General features: G+C 45.2%; 1 protein-coding gene across 1 annotated transcript in view; it reads left to right on the forward strand.

The window, feature by feature from the left end:
* The window catches only part of agrn (agrin), a 584,915-nt gene that overhangs the window by 508,791 nt on the left and 54,844 nt on the right, over positions 1-21,280 (forward strand). Inside the window, exons 25-27 of the mRNA XM_060938311.1 lie at positions 14,555-14,770; positions 15,770-15,999; positions 17,466-17,600. Of these exons, the coding sequence (XP_060794294.1) occupies positions 14,555-14,770; positions 15,770-15,999; positions 17,466-17,600 (581 nt within the window). The remainder of the gene's footprint in view (positions 1-14,554; positions 14,771-15,769; positions 16,000-17,465; positions 17,601-21,280) is intronic.

Here is a 21,280-nt window from a genome sequence, read left to right on the forward strand (position 1 = left end):
CCAGGCGCAAAAAAGCCCGCCTAGAGTTTGCCAGGGCCCGTGCTGACAAAGATGAAGACTACTGGGACTCTATACTCTGGAGTGATGAGACCAAGATAAATGTTTTTGGAACTGATGGCTTCAAAACTGCATGGCGTCGCAAAGGTGAGGAATACAAAGAAAAATGCATGGTGCCTACAGTGAAACATGGTGGTGGCAGTGTCCTTATGTGGGGCTGCATGAGTGCTGCTGGTGTCTGTGAGCTGCATTTCATTGATGGCATCATGAATTCACAGATGTATTGCTCTATACTGAAAGAGAAGATGCTACCATCAGTCCGTGCCCTTGGTTGTCGTGCACTTTTCCAACATGACAATGATCCTAAACACACATCTAAGGCCACTGTTGGATTTCTGCAGAAGAAGAACAGGGTGAAAGTGATTCAGTGGCCAAGTATGTCTCCTGATCTGAACCCAATCGAACACCTATGGGGAATTCTGAAGAGACAAGTTGAGCATCACTCTCCATCCAGCATCCAGTCACTAAGGCCCCGGTCACACCGCCTGAACTTTGCTGGAGCGTTCCTGGAGCGGTGAAAAAAATTTATCACCGCTCGTAACCGTTCACCACCGTTTAACAAAAGTTGGCCCCCGTTAAAGCAACGCCGTATACACTCGGCCACCGCTGATGTTTCTCGAGGGGCCCTCCTACCGCTCCGAAAGTTTTGAGCTGCACAAGATATTGCGAGCGGTGAGGAGGGGGCAATTTTCCGCCCCGGCAAAGTTCACCCCCGCTCCACCAACGCCCAGTCAAAGTTTGGCACCGCTAGACGCAAGTTCGTGGACGCTTGGGTCCGCTAGGCCAGCGCAGAAATCTTGAACGCTGGACCACCGCTGCTTCGCCAGCATTGCCTGGGCAGCGATTAAACGTTGCACAAACTTCGGTGGAGTGGTTGTAAGCGTTTTACGAGCGGACACGGGGTTGCTGGAACGGTGTCGGGCGTTGAAGCAGCTATCCATGGCGGCGATGAACTTTGGTTTGGCGTTGGTATAGAGGTGTCGGAGCGGGACCAGAATTTGGCTATAAATACGGGGAGAAATGGACCAGGAGCTCATTTGGAATCGAGCTGCCGTTGAGTTCAGACCTCATCTATATCGAATTTGCTCAAAGTTACAGTAAAACTGTATCACCATGGATGCTGAGAGACTTGCTATGATTGGTGCTAAACCAACTTTATACCCCCGCTGAGCCAAAGCCCGCATGCACAGAACGCCGCTATACCAACGCTCGCGTCACCGCTAAACCAACGCTCGCTACCGCTCGCTACCGCTAAACCAACGCTAAAGCAACGCCGGCTTCAGCGGTGCACCGCTAAGCCAACGCCCGTGTTTTCGATTTTTTTCCCATTTTGTGTGCGGTGACGAGCGTTGTCGAAATTCGGCCCCCCACCCCCACCCCACCCCCACCGTTCAAGGAACGCTCCAGCAAAGTTCGGGCAGTGTGACCGGGGCCTAAAAGAGGTCATTGTCGAAGAATGGAAAAAGATTGATGTTGCAAAATGTCGCCAACTTGTTCATTCCATGCCGAGAAGACTTGGTGCTGTCATTAAAAATCATGGAGGCCATACAAAGTACTAGATGTACAGTAGTAGTTTTTGTTGTGGGGTGTACTCATTTTTGCACCACCCTAATTTGAGTAAAACTGAAAAATGTGTAGTCCAAGTTATATTATTAACCTTAGTTTCACGTTATAAGTTAAACAGATGTTATACAGTATTAAACTTTGTCTTGTCAACATTTTGGAAATTGTTTTTCATTGAGATATTGTTTAAAATGTTACTTTTCAATGGGGGTGTACTCATTTACGCTCAGCACTGTAGGTACTCGCTTATTTTTCATCGTCTGTATTAATATGTTTTTATTTTGACTTAATGAAGCAATATCGCACAAGCACGCGTGCAATTATATTGAATCCAGGCGTCTACAGCTGTGCTGATATTCAGTATAATTGCAGTCTTGCTTGTGCAATATTTCTTTTCTACAATTCTGTAAACAAGAAATTATCAAGTAACTGTAATTTAGTATACAATATGGACAAATGTGCTGTATATTTTTGCTTCGTTAGCAGAAATAGATCCCAAAGAAGCCACACTCACTTTATAGCGCCTCACCTGGCTGACTAGCTAACTCACATTGATTTGTACATTCCTTTTAAAGGCGCTTCCAGTAAAATTGTCATCCCTTTTTTAGTTTCATCTTCATCTGGTGAGCTTAAAATCTGATTTTAAGCCAAAAGTTACATTCCTGAAAAGTATCCTTTGCTGTGTGGACTAATGAAGTCGCTAACTATACTGTAATAACCATTTCGAACTAGGAAGTGGAGTTCTATGTGGCGAACACTGAAGAGTGGAGTGATACACACAGTGAAATGTCCCAGTGCGTTTAGAGGAAATATAGGCATTCATTGAACCAGTCAAATCAGTGGAACAGAACTAAGTGTTGTGGAAATTATGTTAATTGCCACTTTAGAGCCTACTTCATTTGACTTCCCAGTAAACAATACATGAGACTCAGCAGCATATTAAAGCTTGTAGGTGCCTGGTGGACTAGTTAGTAAATTTTTCCACCCCTGACAGTGTAAACTTGAATTTGTTTACTTTTACTCATATTATTTTAAAATTATACATGTACTTTTGGGGCGGCACGGTGGTGTAGTGGTTAGCGCTGTCGCCTCACAGCAAGAAGGTCCTGGGTTTGAGCCCCGTGGCCGGCGAGGGCCTTTCTGTGTGGAGTTTGCATGTTCTCCCCATGTCCGCGTGGGTTTCCTCCGGGTGCTCCAGTTTCCCCCACAGTCCAAAGACATGCAGGTTAGGTTAACTGGTGACTCTAAATTGACCGTAGGTGTGAATGTGAGTGTGAATGGTTGTCTGTGTCTATGTGTCAGCCCTGCGATGACCTGGCGACTTGTCCAGGGTGTACCCCGCCTTTCGCCCGTAGTCAGCTGGGATAGGCTCCAGCTTGCCTGCGACCCTGTACAGGATTAAGTGGCTAGAGATAATGAGATGAGATGAGATGAGATGAGACATGTACTTTTGAGTCACAGCATCTGCTGGGCAAATAAATCAGTCCAGGGATAAAGCAAAGTTAAAATTTTACTCCTGTCAGGAATCGGGAGAGAAGGTGGATTCATGTGCAGATAGTTTATTGGAGAAGATACGCCAAAACAATTAAAACAAGAACCATTAATGTGAATTGTGGATACAAGGAAAGAGCCATTACAAGGCACAAATGGCAACTACAACAAAAGCTTGATGATGAGACGCTGAAAAACTAGGGCTACGGACTTAGTCAAAAAAAAAACCCTACATCTTATATTCTTTCCTAACCACTTTTCTTTGACCTCAATGGAAAACATCACGAGGTCAAGGGAAGATGTGAAGGAGACTTCATAAGGACTTAGGAAAAGGCAACCACAGTCCTAAGAGAATCCAACTGCACTTACACTAGACTATGTAAGTATGCTACAGCGGATGTTATTGACTTGGGTCTTTAAATGTTGCTGCTGCAAGGAATTGTGGGACGGCTTTATCTCTTTTCCTTTCGTAAAAGATAGTCCAGTGTACCCTATGTTAAAGGAGATAAGAAAGGAAGTGTTGAAGCACATTTCAAGAGCATTTAGAGAATTCAGCCATCATCTCAGTTCGGAACTTTACTCAGCAAAAACAGCTATATAAGCCTGGGACTTAAATAGTGATGTTAACAAGGCACAGCGAGACACAGGTGAGAATGATTAGTGAGGCATGTGTTATGTTGGAGCTGATGGGTGGTATAGTTCTGTACTGTTTGGCTCTATCATGACAACTACCCATCCATTATCCATAACCGCTTATCCTGTGCCCAACTGACTATGGGCGAGAGGCGGGGTACACCCTGAACAAGTCGCCAGATCATCACAGGGCTGACACATAGAGACACACAACCATTCACACTCGCGGTCAATTTAGAGTCACCAGTTAACCTAACCTGCATGTCTTTGGACTGTGGGGGAAACCGGAGCACCCAGAGGAAACCCATGCAGACACGGGGAGAATATGCAAACTCTGCACAGAAAGGCCCCCATCGGCCGCTGGCCGCTGTGAGGCGACAGCGCTAACCACTACACCAACATGCCGCCCCATGACAACTACAGTCTGGGTCAGAAGTGTACATACAGTGACATGAATGTCATCTTGGATATGAATGTCATAGCAATATTTGGGCTTTCAGTAATTTCTTTGAACTGTTCTTTTTCTGTGGCAGAATGATTATACAGCATACATCTTTAATAAATAAAAAAAAACATTAGAATTTGGTGCACAAGTTTTAATTTTCTCTGGGTTTTCTGAAATCAACACAGGGTCAAAATTATACGTAAAGGGTCAAAAATTTACATCCGCTCACTCATTATTAATTCAGAGGTGCTGAAACTTCCAAAATGTCTCTTATCTTGCCAAGGCCGAGGTCTCTTAACTTCCTGTTAGTGATCATGATTGACTACAGCTGGTAGCTTCTCTGTACCTTCATAAAAAGGGTTTATTTACAGCACTCACTATGTTGACCAACACACAATACAATGGGAAAGTCCAAAGAGCTCAGTGCAGATCTGAGAAAGAGGATTGCAGATATACACAACTCTGGAATGTCTCTTGGAGCCATTTCTAAACAACTGCAGATCCCAAGTTCAGTTCAAACAATTGTATGTAAGTTACTGTGAGGTGTAGTCACTTTGCCAAGCCACTTTACTTCAAGAAAACCCAAACTGTCATCCTCAGCTGAAAGGAAATTGGTTCAGATGGTCAGGAACAACCTGGGAACCACCATGGCACAGCCCTGCCATGAACTAGAAGCTGATGGATCACTGTCTACAGTTCAGATCACCATGGACTAAGAGGCTGCTATCCAAGAAATAACCCCCTGCTCCAAAATTGACACGTTCAAGCTTAACTAAAGTTTGAAGCTGACTGCACAGACAAAGAAAAAGCCTTCTGGAGGAAAGCTGTATGGTCACATGAGACAAAGATTTAGTTTTTTTGGCCAAAATAACCACCATGTACAGAGGGACACTGTACCAGCTGATGGTGGTGGAAGGATCCTCATGCTCTGGGGCTGTTTTGCTGCCAGTAGAACTGGCTCATTGCACAAAGTGGATGGAATAATGGAGAAGGAGGACTACTTCAGCATAAGCCATCAGAAACTTGAACACGACTTGGGAGTTACAACAGGACAATGAACCCAAACACGCATCAGAGCTGGTTGTGGAGGATAAAGCAGGCTAACATTAAGCTTAAAACAAGTCCCGACTTCAACCCTGTTGAAAATGTATGGACCGTGCTTATAAGTCAAGTCCATGCCAAGAAAAAAAAATTTAATTGAACTCTAACAATTCTACCATGAAGAGTTGTGAAATATCCAACCAGAATTCTGCCAGAAGCTTGTTCATGGTAAACAAAAACGTTTGGTCAAGGTGAATCTTTCGAAGAGACATTTTACCTAAATATTAGGTGTGCTGTATGTATAATTTTGACCCTGTGTCGATTTCAGAAAACCCAAAGAAAATTAAAACTTGTGCACCAAATTCTAGTGTTTTTTTATTTATTAAAGATGTATGCTGTATAAATCATTCTGCCACAGAAAAAGAACAGTTCAAAGAAATTACTGAAAGCCCAAATATTGCCATGACATTCATATCCAAGATGACATTCATGTCACTGTATGTAAACTTCTGACCACAACTGTACATATTTTTAAAAGATTTGAGAATAATTGAGAATTTCTAAGAGGGAAAGGTTGACCTCAAATGTTTTCTTGAACTCATATTAAAGGAAAAATCCACTGGAGTAACTTTCACATTAATTTTTTATCAGTAATATGTGATTCATATTGGTGCCCAAGATTTCTTTTATAATGGGATTCTGAAGTCTTTCATTGACATGTTGGTGTATTTTCACTTCAGTTTACGGTTTTCCGAATCAGAATAATTTTATTCGTTGTATACTTTTACAAGAATTAGGAATTGTTCTTGATGTTTGGTGACATCTTAGACAACACAACTCCTAATAAACACAATTTATAATATCCTAATAGAAAAATATTGCCCTTTAACCAGAAACGGTAGACTCAAATGTCATTTTCTACACTACCCACGCTACCATCTAATTAGGAACGAACAACGAATCCTGACAAACGTGATCACTCATGCTTGAGATTGTTGAAAGAATATTCTTCTGTTAATTGCTATTGTAACTACACTAGCAATATCACTCTGTGACATCAGTGCAGCAGACAGCCTCTAACTCGTCATGGGAATAATGAAAATACAGCACCAGACTCACTACACTGCAAAAAATTTAAAATTGAATTTGAGGAGAAAATTACTTAAAGGAGATACGCAGAACCTTTATTTTTAAATAAATTTCTGAGTGGATAGTATCTCCATTCTTGACTCTTGTATACTGCATAAACAGGATTTTAAAAAATATATATTTTTGAGAGTTAAAATCGACCGCAAAGTTGGCATTCGAGCTGCCAGCCAGCCCTGAGTGCATGACATCACAGCGGTAACCGGTTTTAAGGCCGAGGCCTTTGACAGCTATAGACCAAAGTCATATAAATAAAAATTTAGGGTGAAAGTAAGAAATACCGTTACCAACTTGCTCAACTAAGACTGATTTGACTTCATTGATTGTGGGTTGATTCTCATTAAAACAGGATAGGTGTTATAACTTATGCAACATACATGTACATGCATGCATTTTCACTGATAAAACGTAAAAGGCTAATTAAATAATCAGATGAACTGAGACAATCACATTCTGAAGCAAATTAAATAATCTTATACCGGTAACTTAAACACACAATACAAGTTACATGTATTAATCTAAATGCAGGTAAACAACCTGTTGTTTTTTTTTTTTTTTTTTATCCAACTGAGATTTGGAGCTTACCCGTCTGTGTTCTCGCTTCTTGAAGGCCGATCTTGTGGTCGATTGTTTTGAAACAATCTGACTTTAAGTTATTCGTTCAGTTCTCTGTTCATTCGCTTCTTCCACGTAAGGGCGAGATGGCAGCAATATCCAGTGAAGAAAATCAGACGGCTGCTTCACTCATTCTCTCCATACTGAGTACTCCGCCATTACTGCTCGGCTCAGGCAATTACTAAAACCCGGGACGGAACAGGATGTCACTGGTTTTAGCAACAACCGCGGGGAGCTCACTGCCCAAGCGACATGTCCCATCCCGTCCCGTTCCTTCCCGGGTTTTACCAACAACCCTCGGCTCACTCCGGGAGAACTGGTGCAACTGAACTCACTTAAAAAAAAAATACTTTCTGTAACAGTTTGTATGGGTGGGTGGAGCACAGAGGACGGCAGGACAGAGATCAGGTTCGTAAACAGGGGTTTTATTGCCACACTTTTCAGTGAACAACTCGTGAACCAAACAGACACACACACATGACCAGCGTCTGGTTCGAGGATGAGCTCCTCTGCTCTCACTCTCCCTCCTTAAGTAGGGCGCGGTCACTGGGAAGACACACACAAACACAGGTTAATTGATATCAGGTGTAGTGATTCTGCCACTTACCTTCCCTGACTCCGCCCTCCTGTCACAGACCGGCACTTAACCACGCCCCCGCTGCCACATACCCCCACCGCCCGACTGAGGCCGGGCGGCCATCCAGCCTGCAGCCGACCCCCCCGACGGGAGAGGAAGTCCGCCACGACCATCTGCGCCCCCGGCCTGTGGACCACCTTGAAATTAAAGGGTTGGAGTGCCAGATACCAACGTGTGATCCACGCGTTGGCATCCTTCATGCGGTGGAGCCACTGGAGGGGCGCGTGGTCCGAACAGAGGGTGAAAGGGCGCCCCAGCAGGTAGTAACGGAGGGCGAGGACCGCCCACTTGATTGCCAGGCACTCTTTTTCGATAGTGCTGTAGCGCCCCTCCTGCACTGACAGCTTCCTACTGATGTATAAGACTGGGCGGTCCTCCCCCTCCACCTTCTGGGACAAAACAGCCCCCAGCCCTCTGTCCGACGCATCCGTCTGTAACATAAAGGGGAGAGAAAAGTCAGGGGAGTGTAAAAGTGGCCCCCCACACAGTGCGGCCTTTACCTCAGAAAAAGCCCGCTGGCATTGCTTCGTCCACTGGACCGGATCTGGTGCCCCCTTTTTAGTGAGATCAGTCAGTGGGCTGGTGACGTCCGAATAATTAGGAATAAACCTACGATAATAGCCAGCCAGCCCCAGGAACTGTCTCACCCCCTTTTAGGTCTTGGGCCTCGGGCAGGCCACAATTGCTGCGGTCTTGTTAATTTGGGTATGCACCTGCCCGTTGCCCAAGTGGAAGCCCAGATACCGTACTTCCACCCGCCCAGACTCGCTCGCCTCAGTGACCTAAGAACGGCCCTCAGATGTTCGAGATGCCTCGGCCAGTCATTACTATAGACGATAATGTCGTCGAGGTAGGCGGCCACATAGGTGGCGTGGGGGCGGAGGACCCTGTCCATCAGCCACTGAAACGTAGCGGGCGCCCCAAACAGCCCAAACGGAAGTGTGATGAATTGGTGTAAAACAAACGGTGTGGAAAAGGCCGTTTTTTTCTCGGGATAGTGGAGTCAAGGGGATCTGCCAATATCCCTTCGTTAAATCCAGTGTCGAATAAAAGCGAGCAGTGCCTAGTCAATCCAGCAACTCATCAATACGAGGCATTGGGTACGCGTTGAATTTAGACACCGCGTTGACTTTTCTATAGTCCACACAGAACTGGACTGACCCGTTAGCCTTGGGTACCAAGACCACCAGGCTGCTCCAGTCACTGTGGGACTCCTTGATGATGCCCATTTCGAGCATGGCCTCGAGTTCTTCCCGAACCACCTTTTTTTTGTGTTCGGGTAGCCTGTAAGGGCGGCTATGCACTACCACCCCCGGGGGCGTCTCAATGTGGTGCTCTATGAGGTTGGTGCAGCCGGGCAGGGGCGAGAACACGTCCGAAAACTCGGTCTGCAACTGGGCAACCTCCGCGAGTTGGGTCAGGGAGAGGTGGTCTCCACAGGGGACCGGAGAGGTATGCGATGTCAATGCGCCTTTTTGAACCTCCGGCCCCAGCTCCGCCTTCTCCGGAACCACCAACACCAATGCTATGGGGACCTCCTCGTTCCAGAGTTTGAGTAGATTGAGGTGGTAAATCTGTAGCACCCCACCCCTGTCCGTTTGCCTCACCTCATAGTCGACGTCCCCGACTCGCCGTGTGACCTCAAAGGGTCCTTGCCACTTGGCGACTAATTTAGAGCTCGATGTGGGCAACAGTACGAGTACTTTATCTCCCGGTGCGAACTCTCTAAGGCGCGTACCCTTGTCGTACAGGTGGGTTTGCCGTTCTTGGGCCTGTCGCAAATTCTCCTGGGTTAGGTGCGTGAGGGTGTGGAGTTTTGCGCGCAGGTCAATAACGTATTGAATTTCATTTTTACTTGGTGAAGGTCCCTCCTCCCAATTTTCTCGCAGCACATCTAGAATGCCGCGTGGCTTACGCCCATATAATAATTCAAACGGGGAGAACCCCGTGGAGGCTTGGGGGACCTCTCGCACTGCAAATAACAAGGGTTCGAGCCATTTATCCCAGTTACGTGCGTCCTCACTTACGAATTTTTTAATTATGTTCTTGAGGGTGCGATTAAACCGTTCAACTAAACCGTCCGTTTGTGGGTGATACACGCTAGTGCGGATCGGCTTAATACCTAATAACCCATACAGTTCGTTCAGTGTTCGTGACATAAATGAGGTGCCTTGATCAGTCAGAATCTCTTTCGGGATTCCAACTCGGGAGATGACGCGGAAGAGTGCCTCCGCAATACTGCGTGCTGAGATATTGCGAAGAGGCACGGCTTCCGGGTATCGCGTTGCATAGTCCACCGGAACTAATATGAAGCGGTACCCTCGTGTTGACCGATCTAATGGCCCGACGAGATCCATCCCAATTATTTCGAATGGGGTCTCGATTAATGGTAGAGGGCGCAAAGGCGCTTTTGGAATGGCCGCTGGATTTACTAACTGGCATTCGCGGCACGCCGTATGCCACCTACAGACATCGCTGCGAATCCCTGGCCAATAGAATCGGGCCATTATTCAGGCTAGTGTCTTATCCTGCCCTAGGTGTCCAGCCATGGGATTAAAGTGAGCTGCCTGGAATACCAATTCCCGGCGGCTCTTCGGAATTAAAAGCTGCGTGACTCGCTCTTTAGTTTGAATGTCCTGCGTCACTCGGTATAATCTATCCTTGATAATCGCGAAGTAGGGGAAGGACAGGGTGGCATTCGGCTGGAGTGTTTGACCATCGATTACTCTCACTTGGTCAAACGCATGCCGCAGAGTTTCGTCTCGCGACTGCTCTAATGGGAAATCCGCGAGGGATTCCCCAACAGAGAGAGGAGGAGCCGGTGGCTCCTCACTCTGACGCGGAGATGACGTAGACGGCTCTGTGACAGCTGCTCCTGCCAAAGCGACACCGGGACCTCCCCCTATTAAATGGCAGGACCCACTCTTCACTAAGTGTGTCATTAAATCACGAAATCCCGGCCAATCAGTCCCCAAAATTATAGAGTGGGTAAGGCGAGGATTAACTGCCACCTTCACTATAAATTTTTCCCCTCGGAAAATAATGTGGACCGACACCAAAGGGTAGCTGTGAACGTCCTCGTGCACAAACAACACCTTAACCCCCTGTGCTCCCCCCAATGCCTCGTTTTGCACCAGGCTTTGGTGAATTGAGTTCTGATTACAACCAGAATCCACCAACGCCTGATAGGTATCCCCTTGTATACTCACCGGTATGCGATCCGCTCCGGCCCGATCGAGGGCGGCTCCTGGTGCGTCGGGGATCCAAATCACCGCACCCACCTCCATTACCGTGCACTGTTGTTGGAGGTGGCCCGGCTCCCCGCAGCGCCAGCAAACCGGCCCGGGCTTCCTCTCCTCTCCGCACCGGTGTTCTGGGGCTCACTCACCTGAGGGGGGGGGAGAGACAGACACAGAAGGGAGAAACGGGAGGGCACCGCGGGTGCGGCGGGCCGGCACAGGTGGCGCCGGCCCCCGCCTCCGTGGTGGGGGAATGGGGTGAGGACAAGACACAGGAGGAGAGGGAGAGAGAGAGTGAGAAGAGGAGAGGAGAGAAGAGGCTGTCTGCTGTCCTGCCGCCGGGACAGCCGCCATATGGTCCTCCGCCAGCTCGATTGCCTGATCCAGCGACGCCGGGCAGTGGCACTGGACCCACTCCACGGTTCCTGCTGGCAAGCATGCGACGAATTGCTCCAGTACCGCCTGGTCGATGATCCCCTCGGCGTCGCGGTTGTCGGCCCTCAACCACCGCCAGCAGGCGTCCCGGAGTTGCTGGCCAAACGTGAACGGCCGGCCGACTTCCTCTAAGCACAAAGCGAGAAAGCGCTGACGCTGCTGCTCAGGAGTGCACCCCACACGCTGGAAGATGGCCCGGCGGAGGTCCGCGTAGGCCAGCCGGCGGTCGGCGGGGAGCTGTAGCGCGGCCAGCTGCGCCTCTCCCGTTAGCAGGGGGAGGAGGTGCGCCGCGCGCTGCTCCATCGGCCACCCCGAGGTCTCCGCGACTTGCTCGAAGACCGTGATGAATGCCTCGGGGTCATCCTGCGGGCCCATCTTGGTTAGGGTGAGGGGGGACGGGCCCGCGGTGGGAGCGCTGGTGGACCCCGCCGACGCAAGGAGGTGCTGGAACGCCTGACGATCTTCTTGCTGGGCCAGCACCACGGCCTCGAACCGCTGTTCCTGCTCCTTTCGGAGGGTGACTAGCACCTGGTGCTGGCTTTGCTGGGCCGTGGTGAGGGCGTGGACCAGTTCGGCGAACGGGGAGGACTCCATGGGGCTGTTCGGCTGCTGCGCTCCAGATCCCGGGTTTCAGCACCACTGTAACAGTTTGTATGGGTGGGTGGAGCACAGAGGACGGCAGGACAGAGATCAGGTTCGTAAACAGGGGTTTTATTGCCACACTTTTCAGTGAACAACTCGTGAACCAAACAGACACACACACACACACGACCGGCGTCTGGTTCGAGGATGAGCTCCTCTGCTCTCACTCTCCCTCCTTAAGTAGGGCGCGGTCACTGTGAAGACACACACAAACACAGGTTAATTGACATCAGGTGTAGTGATTCTGCCACTTACCTTCCCTGACTCCGCCCTCCTGTCACAGACCGGCGCTTGACCACGCCCCCGCTGCCACACTTTCCTTTCCTTGTTTTCTTTTTCTTTAATTGTTGGTACTGCACCCTCTTTCAATACGGGCTTATAGCCAAAACTCCTCAACAGATTAGAGGTTTCGTACGAGTCTTCAGTAAAATGTGCAGAGCAGAGGAGAGACCACTTCGTAGGCGCCCAATGTGCCCGTGAATTTCTCGCAAAACGCGTCCAAATCTTTGCAGTTTGAACAGTCTTGGGCCATGAATGCAACGTAAATCCTCCTTCTGTCATGTTGCTGCACCCACCAGCAACACATCTGCGTGGCATGGCGATAAATTAGCTCAAAATGGAGGATCAGAGTTGCAGTCAGCTCTGTGTTTTAGTATAGCGGAAATGGCGATGAGACCGATAGACTTCCTGCTGTGACGTTATGGACGTCAAGGTCGTTCACTCAAACCGCTGCCTATGTAAATCACTTTAATCGTAAAAATTACTATGTTAGATTTATTGTTAACGCTTAAAACTATTCCTGTGCCTTTCTTGAGGTCTTAAGGCATTTATAAACGAAAGTGAGGCCATGGCTCTGCGTATATGCTTTAATACTAGTGAAATTATCTTTCTGCACAGACAGATATTTTTACTTGGTAAGACATCTTGGAATAAGTTGGTTGCAATCTAGAACTAGGTTTAATAATCTCAGAATTGGTGTCTTGTATTCTTTTAAAAGGAAATGCTAGATCGTTTCAACTATATTCAAGGTATTTCACTTGCTAAGACATCGTTTTTTGCAGTGTAAGCACATTCCAAAGAATTTCATTATCAACATATTTAATGTGTTCCCTTTAACTAATTAATATTTCTCACATATTGTTTAAGAAGGAATTTACATAGATTGCCATCATGGTAAACATGATCCATTCTACGGAGACCCGCTCATGACACAAAAAGATATATATAGTGGCCGCATTGTACTAATTTATTCCCATGATATCTATTTGTTCCTTCATTTTAATAATTCATGGCCATGTTTTACTTGTTCCCTCGTTTTAGTTATACTGTGGCCACGCGGCTTCATACTGTCCACACCATCTGATGCGGATGTTTACAGTGGCCTAAGTGAGAGTGATGCATTAATAAAGAGCAGGCTATGCTATTCAGAACAAATTAGTAAAATGCAGCTACTATTTAACTAAAACAAGGGAACAAATTAGTAAAACATGATGAATTATTCAAATGAGGGAACGAATAGATATCATGGGGACGAATTCATAAAACGTGGCCACGATTTATATGTACAGTATGTCGCGCCACGGGATTTTTGTACCAGATGCTCTGTTTACAGGATGCATAAAAGCGGTGTTGAAAAGCGTGCGATATTTTGCACCCTTTTCACTGGCTGATCCAGTAGCTACCGTTATCAATGAATTATCAACTCAGTAGCACCCCTACGGGACACATTTATTTTTAACATCATCTATGACTGTGTTGGACTGAGGCTGGCTCTCGAGGACTTGAGACAGGGACTCCTTTTAAATGACTACCGTGTAGTGACTGTCCAGAACCGGAAATGAGTCAACACTCAACAGCGTCCGTTCATTGTACATGTACTGACGGATTCTGAGTCCTGGTCTGCGTGTTTTCAACACTGCATGTTCAGAGATTAGAAAGAATAAAAACACATTTTATGACTGACTGTCTTGTATCAACAACAGTTCTAGCTTTGTTGGGAACATTTTGTACAGGTTAAAATTGGTCCCATGTTAGAAACAGAATATCAGCAAGTAATATTCTGACATAATTGCCACAGTGGCAAAAATGAATTTGGCATGGTGCCAACCAATCAATGAGGCATCAAATTAAATTACCTCCATAGTAAAAGTAGTGTCATTCTGGTCCAAATATACAGTACATTTTAGACCTAGAAACATCATGGACATTTTGAAGGCTTTCTGCCTGGGTTGCGTGCACATGATTTCATGTCAGATTTACAGTAATATCCCTTGGTCCAATTTCACTTTGGTTTATATCGGAGGCTTGGTAGTGTAATGCAGTAGGTATAACTCAAAATTCATAATCTGAGCATCTGGTATGAAAATCTGGTTGAGCGATGCTTTTTTTTTTCTTCTCGTGTCATGAACAGGGCTCCGTACCATTCTGACTGTTTGTACCATTGTTATATTATCAGACTAATGATGTACTCCAAATCTGTACACTAGTTACACTACATTGACATTCATCGCAGCTTCTTGCATGCGTAACATTTTGCACTACATGTAGCCAGGCATGTAAATAATGAGATTCTGTTGAAAACCATTAACAAACCCATATCTCCTCTCTCAGGTTTAACACGGGTTCTGGAACCTGCTCGGTGGTCAGCAGCGTCACAGTGAAACCTGGTCACTGGCATCACTTAGTGGTCATCCGTAACAGACGCAATGCTTCACTCAGTGTCAATAATGAGATGCCTGTTGAGGGCCAAAGCCCGACAGGCACTGATGGACTCAACCTGGACACTTTTCTTTTCATCGGTGGCGTGCCTGAGGAGATGATCCAAGAGTAAGACATGTTGCTTTAAGGGTTACCCCCCCCCCCCCCCCCCACACACACACACACATAAAAGAACAACACTGCATTTGGAATCGATTAGGAAATAAATGAATGGGGGGAAAATGAGGGAAGTGAAGTACAGAGTAATCTGTTGACTTGTCAAGATTCAAAATGGATTTGCCTCCTTAAAACTAAAAAGAAACATCGTGAAAATTATATATATATATATATATATATATATATATATATACACACACACTACCATTCAAAAGTTTGGGGTCACTTTGAAATGTCCTTATTTTTGAAAGAAAAGCACTGTTCTTTTCAATGAAGATCACTTTAAACTAATCAGAAATCCACTCTATACATTGCTAATGTGGTAAATGACTATTCTAGCTGCAAATGTCTGGTTTTTGGTGCAATATCTCCATAGGTGTATAGAGGCCCATTTCCAGCAACTCTCACTCCAGTGTTCTAATGGTACAATGTGTTTGCTCATTGCCTCAGAAGGCTAATGGATGATTAGAAAACCCTTGTACAATCATGTTAGCACAGCTGAAAACAGTTGAGCTCTTTAGAGAAGCTATAAAACTGACCTTCCTTTGAGCAGATTGAGTTTCTGGAGCATCACATTTGTGGGGTCGATTAAATGCTCAAAATGGCCAGAAAAATGTCTTGACTATATTTTCTATTCATTTTACAACTTATGGTGGTAAATAAAAGTGTGACTTTTCATGGAAAACACAAAATTGTCTGGGTGACCCCAAACTTTTGAACGGTAGTGTGTGTGTATATATATATATATATATATATATATATATATATATATATATATATGAGGCTGTTTTTTTCAACTACCTTCAATTAAAGCTGGCATTATTGTGGTAGAACTAAATTACTGCCAATGTCTAATTACATTGTTGTCTTTTCTGTGTGTATAGAAGTAGATTCATGCCAAATAATATAATTTATGAGCGAAAGATTCATAATAAGCTTTTTGTTTTTTAGTGTGAAGGAGAGGACCTCAGTCTCTACCGGTCTGATTGGCTGTATCCGCCTCCTGGATGTCAACAACATGGTGTACAACCTTCAAGAGAAAGGGGGCAACGTTCTGTACGGCACAGCTGTCGGGGAATGCGGTAACAACCCCTGTCTTCCCAACCCCTGCAAAAACGGTGCCTCCTGTCAGACTAAAGGAGCCGAGATGTTCCACTGCAAGTGCATTAATGGCTTCTCAGGTGAGTTTATCATCGCTACTCTCTCAATTTTTCTTTGTTATCCTGCTTTCCTTTGTTATCCTGCGCTCTGACTCCGTGATGAGTGAGCGGGCCCATTTACAATTGCATCCGGATTGTGATCTCGAATTTGAATCTAGAAGAGCTGCTCCTCATGGATGAAGGATGAAGCACAGCAGAAGGGGCGAATGCGTAATCAGCCAGGATGCGTTAAGATGGATGGTTGTTTGCTTTCTTCTTTAAAGGGCATGCGAGATATATGTAGGAAAACGATCCCGAAGGGAAAAGATGGCAACCGACTCATGATGGTCTCCATAAGCAGGCATACTTCATTTCTTATTACCTTAGTTTAGTTTCGAGTCCAAACTTTAGCATTAATAAGCTAAGCATGTGGGTAAAATGATACCCCAATTATACCTCTCTAAAGCAGTTCTATTATGATTATTGGAGTGTTAAATGTATGTTCCTCTTTGCCTTCCCCTTACAGAAGCCCGAGTAGGTAATTGGGCCGTTGGCGAGAATTGCTTCTTTGGCGTCTGAAAGCTGTTGCTGCTGTTCCATGGCCTTTGCCCTAGTGTGCTTTCAGAATGGTTATGGTCCACTAGTTCACTGCTAATAAGGGCCACGAAGAAAAGGTAGCAAAGAAAAATAGCAGACAGCATAGCGCGCACACACCTCCATGATCTATGACCTGAGAGATAAAACGGAGACCTTAGTGCGATAACAGCCACCAAGCACACGCTACATTATTCTCTTTTGTTAACATCAGGGGTGTTTTTATATATTTTGTTCCCCCAACATTGCAGCTTCTCCAGTCTAGAGACATATTGGCTGCAGTAAATTGTTTTGTTGTTCTGTTCACCAAATTTATTGAATGAGCATCAGTAATTCAGATCAATATCGCACACTCGGTTTCTGTGCCAGATGAGGCGAAGGTAAGGCTGAAGTGAAGAGAAATAAAAGCCCCTTTGAAGTAAGGGGATATAGAAAAGAAAGTGGCCAGGGGATAAATACGGAGGCTAAACTTTCATGTTTTAAAGAGCAGGGGCGTGAGATGAAGGGATTTTTGCTCATGATGGAGCTGCTTGTTGCCAGAAGGAGTTTTCATTCCAGTATGATTGCTGGCCACAGTGTACTCTTCTCTCCCAGCTCCAAAAAAAAAAAAAAAAGAATTGTTAGTAGAAGTAGGCTGATGAGTCGCCGACACAGGCCAAAACCGCCAACCATAAGCCATTTTCACTTCACCAGCCAAGAAAAGTGCACAAGTGGGTTTTGGTGATGCAGAGCTTAATCTGGAATTGTAATATTTCTCAATCCTATTAGAAAATGACCTCTATTACAGTGCAAATCCTTGTCCCGGCTCCAAAAAGCCAGCAATAGGATTTTGTCAGGAGCACAAGCACAATGAGAAAGTAACCAGCTACCATTTTCCCCCTTTTTTGTTCCCTTTAATGGATTTTTCTCTCCAGGTCCAACCTGCGCTGATTCGCACAACCCGTGTGAGCCGAACCCGTGCCACCCTTCCGCTCAGTGCCACGTGCTTCCAGAGGGAGGCTTCAGATGCGAGTGCCCCATGGGCCGCGAGGGCAAGCACTGCAGGAAACGTACGTGACTCCTTTTCTCTTAAAACCTTCTTATTGATTTAGTATTGATGAAACCTCAGGCGCATGCCTTTGTTTGTTTAGAAAATGACTGAAGAACAATTTTGGGGAGTGAAAGTGTGAGCAGGGACAGTTTATAGCTGCCTCCCTGATGGGTGCCTGAGTGAAAGCAAGGCTTTATGTAGTCACTATGTAAGGACACACACACACACACACACACACACACCATGCATTTCTGAGATGATAATTTAGTAGTTCATGCTGATCAGAGTGCTCAAATGTAATTTCAGGGGTAAATGGAGGATGGCTGCATGTACACACACACACACACACACACACACACACACACACGTTATTTAACACAGAGTATCCCTTTGACCAAGCAAGTCTTCATTAGCAAGTGATTAAAATCAATTGAGGTGAACCGAAATCAATGAGCTGAACGGACCCATCACATAAAGTGCACTCATTTTTATCACTTAAATCAATGAGATGAGTAATTGTATCAGTCAGACACACGTCATGATTAATGGGGACTCAGCCAGGCAACGTATCTGGGTGGAAAAAGGCGCAGTGAGATAAGGGACTGTCAAGTGCAGGAGGGAGTGAGTAGGTGAGGCAGAAGGAGAGACAGAAGGGTGAGGGATATGTGATAGTTTCTGTATACTGTCTATAGTTAGCAAGTGAATATCCTCTGTGTGAATGCATACTGAAGGATGATGATGATGGTGAGATTTAGTATAAATACACTTGGTCGAGAAATTTGGACTATTTCTCAATAATCACCTCGAGTGACTTAGCAAAATGGCGGCCAATCACTTTGTCACCGTAAGTAAGGCAGAATTATTGAATGATATTTTAACAGGATGCTTCTTCACCAAAGTGATCTTCAAGGCGGTCCTGTAAAAACTAGTTACATGTTACAAGATTGAGAAAGTTTAAAAACAAAATATTTAAACTAATTGAAACAAATTGATAAAAATTAACATTATAATAATAATGTAAGAATGTAAACATTTTAATCGTATGCATTAAGAAAGAAAGCACAACTTTATTCATCACACACTTGTGAAATTTCCTCTCTGCATTTAACCCATCTGAAGCAGTGAACACACACACACACCCAGAGCAGTGGGCAGCCATGCTAACAGCACCCGGGGAGCAGTTGGGAGTTCGGTGCTTCGCTCAAGGGCACCTCAGCCCAAGGCCGTCCCATATTAACCTAACCGCATGTCTTTGACCCGTGGGGGAAACCGGAGCACCCGGAGGAAACCCACGCAGACACGGGGAGAACATGCAAACTCCACACAGAAAGACCCCTATCGGCCGCTGGGTTCGAACCCAGAACCTTCTTGCTGTGAGGCAACTGTGCTAACCACTTACACCACCCATATCATCACTTAGATTGTTCCATTCTTTGATTTACCGCGAGTTGGCCTAGTGGTTAGCGTGTCCACCTCTTGATCAGGACATCGCGAGTTCTACTTGTGGTTGGGTCATACCAAAGACTATCATAAAAATGGTACCTACTGCCGTCTGACAAGGCACGCTGCAATGCAGATGTGAGTGAGGAGTCAAACTCTCGTGGTTACCAAAGGACCAGCCCCCCACTATAATCCTAGCTATGTAATAGGTGAAAGGCCGAGGGCTACAGAAATGGAGATCGGCGCATCCCAATGCGCCATATGGTGCAAGAAGGACTTTAGACTTTTTAGATTCTTTGATGGCTTGATACGATATCCTTTGTTTTCCTCAATTTGTTTTTGCAGTTAGTAGACGAAACTCGCTTTCATATCTTTTTAAGAAGAAACCTTTATTCGTCACGTGCACACTTCAAGCACAGTGAAATTCATCCTAAGACCATCTTGTGTCTTAACCACGTTCATTCAATTTAGTCAACTTTAGGTTTGACGATTTGTAAGTTGTTCTTACATTTGAAGATGTGCAGACGTCGGTGATAGAGTCTGCGTTGAGTGAGTTCTTTCCAGTTGAGTTTATCTGCTTCAAAACAAAATATTTTATGTGGGTCAGCATAGATAAGTGACACAAGTCTGCGCGTGCCTTTATTATATTTTCATGCTGCTTTTGAAATTTGAAATAAATTATTTTTAATAGTTTTTTTTTTTTTTTAATGATGAGATGAGACCTGTGTATTTATATTAAAACAATCATCCACCTCAGGCTCAGTGAATATCAGTGAATAATAACTTCGACTTCGTCTCAGTTATTATTCACCGATATTTCCTTCACCTTCAGCAAATAATTGTTAATTAATGCAGCATCAGTGTTCTGAGTTCACACTCTCACAGTAGTTTGCCTTAAACACCAGTCTGGGCCTGTCTCAGGTTTTTTTTTTTAAAGCCTTTTCCAGCTGCATTAGTTCACTGTGGTGTCTAGCTGGGCTAGGTGTGAGACAGGTGGGTCCACCTGCTGGGCATTTCTGCCTGACGCACCTCTGACAGTGTTATTATTTTAACCCTTAAAAGTCTGCGATGGTGCCTGTGGCATGAAAGATCATTGCCATGTGTCCTGCCATAAGTGAGAAAATATTGCACTGATTTATCTCAAAATTGCAAATTAATCCAGTATCACTCTTCACTTCTGACAATTTTAAGTTAAGGTCACACAATTGTGACTTTATATCTTGCAATTGTGCGTTATCACTCAACCGTGAGTGTTTTATCTCTCAAGTTGTGAGTTATTTTCATGCAACTGTGACATTTTCATGACAAATGAATATCTTTCAGTTTCAAGTTGCTAACATACAATCCTGACTTCATATCTCGTAGTTCCTGCTAGTTAATATCACTCGATTGCCACTTAGTGTTTCCGTTTTCAAAAATCTAACTACAACAAAACCTAGCAGTGTGTAAACAAGGAATATAGCATTCCTGAAGTATTCATTTCAGCAGGAATTGTCCATTCTGGGAGAAAGTATTAGGCTGAACAGGATAGCGTGCTATCCATGGAGCGTTGGTGTGGCTGAGTTAGGCAGAAGCACAAAGTCAGCAGAATGAGATATAAAGTTGCAATTGTGCAATATTTACTCACAAATCATGACATAAAAAGATTGTGTAACATGATTTTCATCTCATCTCATTATCTCTAGCCGCTTTATCCTTCTACAGGGTCGCAGGCAAGCTGGAGCCTATCCCAGCTGACTACGGGCGAAAGGCGGGGTACACCCTGGACAAGTCGCCAGGTCATCACAGGGCTGACACATAGACACAGACAACCATTCACACTCACATTCACACCTACGGTCAATTTAGAGTCACCAGTTAACCTAACCTGCATGTCTTTGGACTGTGGGGGAAACCGGAGCACCCGGAGGAAACCCACGCGGACACAGGGAGAACATGCAAACTCCACACAGAAAGGCCCTCGCCGGCCACGGGGCTCGAACCTGGACCTTCTTGCTGTGAGGCGACAGCGCTAACCACTACACCACCGTGCCGCCCACATGATTTTCATATGGGGCAGAAATGAGCTTCCATAGGATACATGGCTGAAGGGGAAAAATCTTAGCCAATCCATTTATAGCTCCACCAGTTTGTTTGTTTGTTTGTCTTATAAACCACTGATCTGCTGATTTATTTATTTATTTATTTATTTATTTATTTATTTATTTATTTCTCATCTCATCTCATTATCTCTATCTGCTTTATCCTTCTACAGGGTCG

Source organism: Neoarius graeffei, chromosome 13 (assembly GCF_027579695.1).
Source record: "Neoarius graeffei isolate fNeoGra1 chromosome 13, fNeoGra1.pri, whole genome shotgun sequence".
Classification (NCBI taxonomy): Eukaryota; Metazoa; Chordata; class Actinopteri; order Siluriformes; family Ariidae; genus Neoarius; species Neoarius graeffei.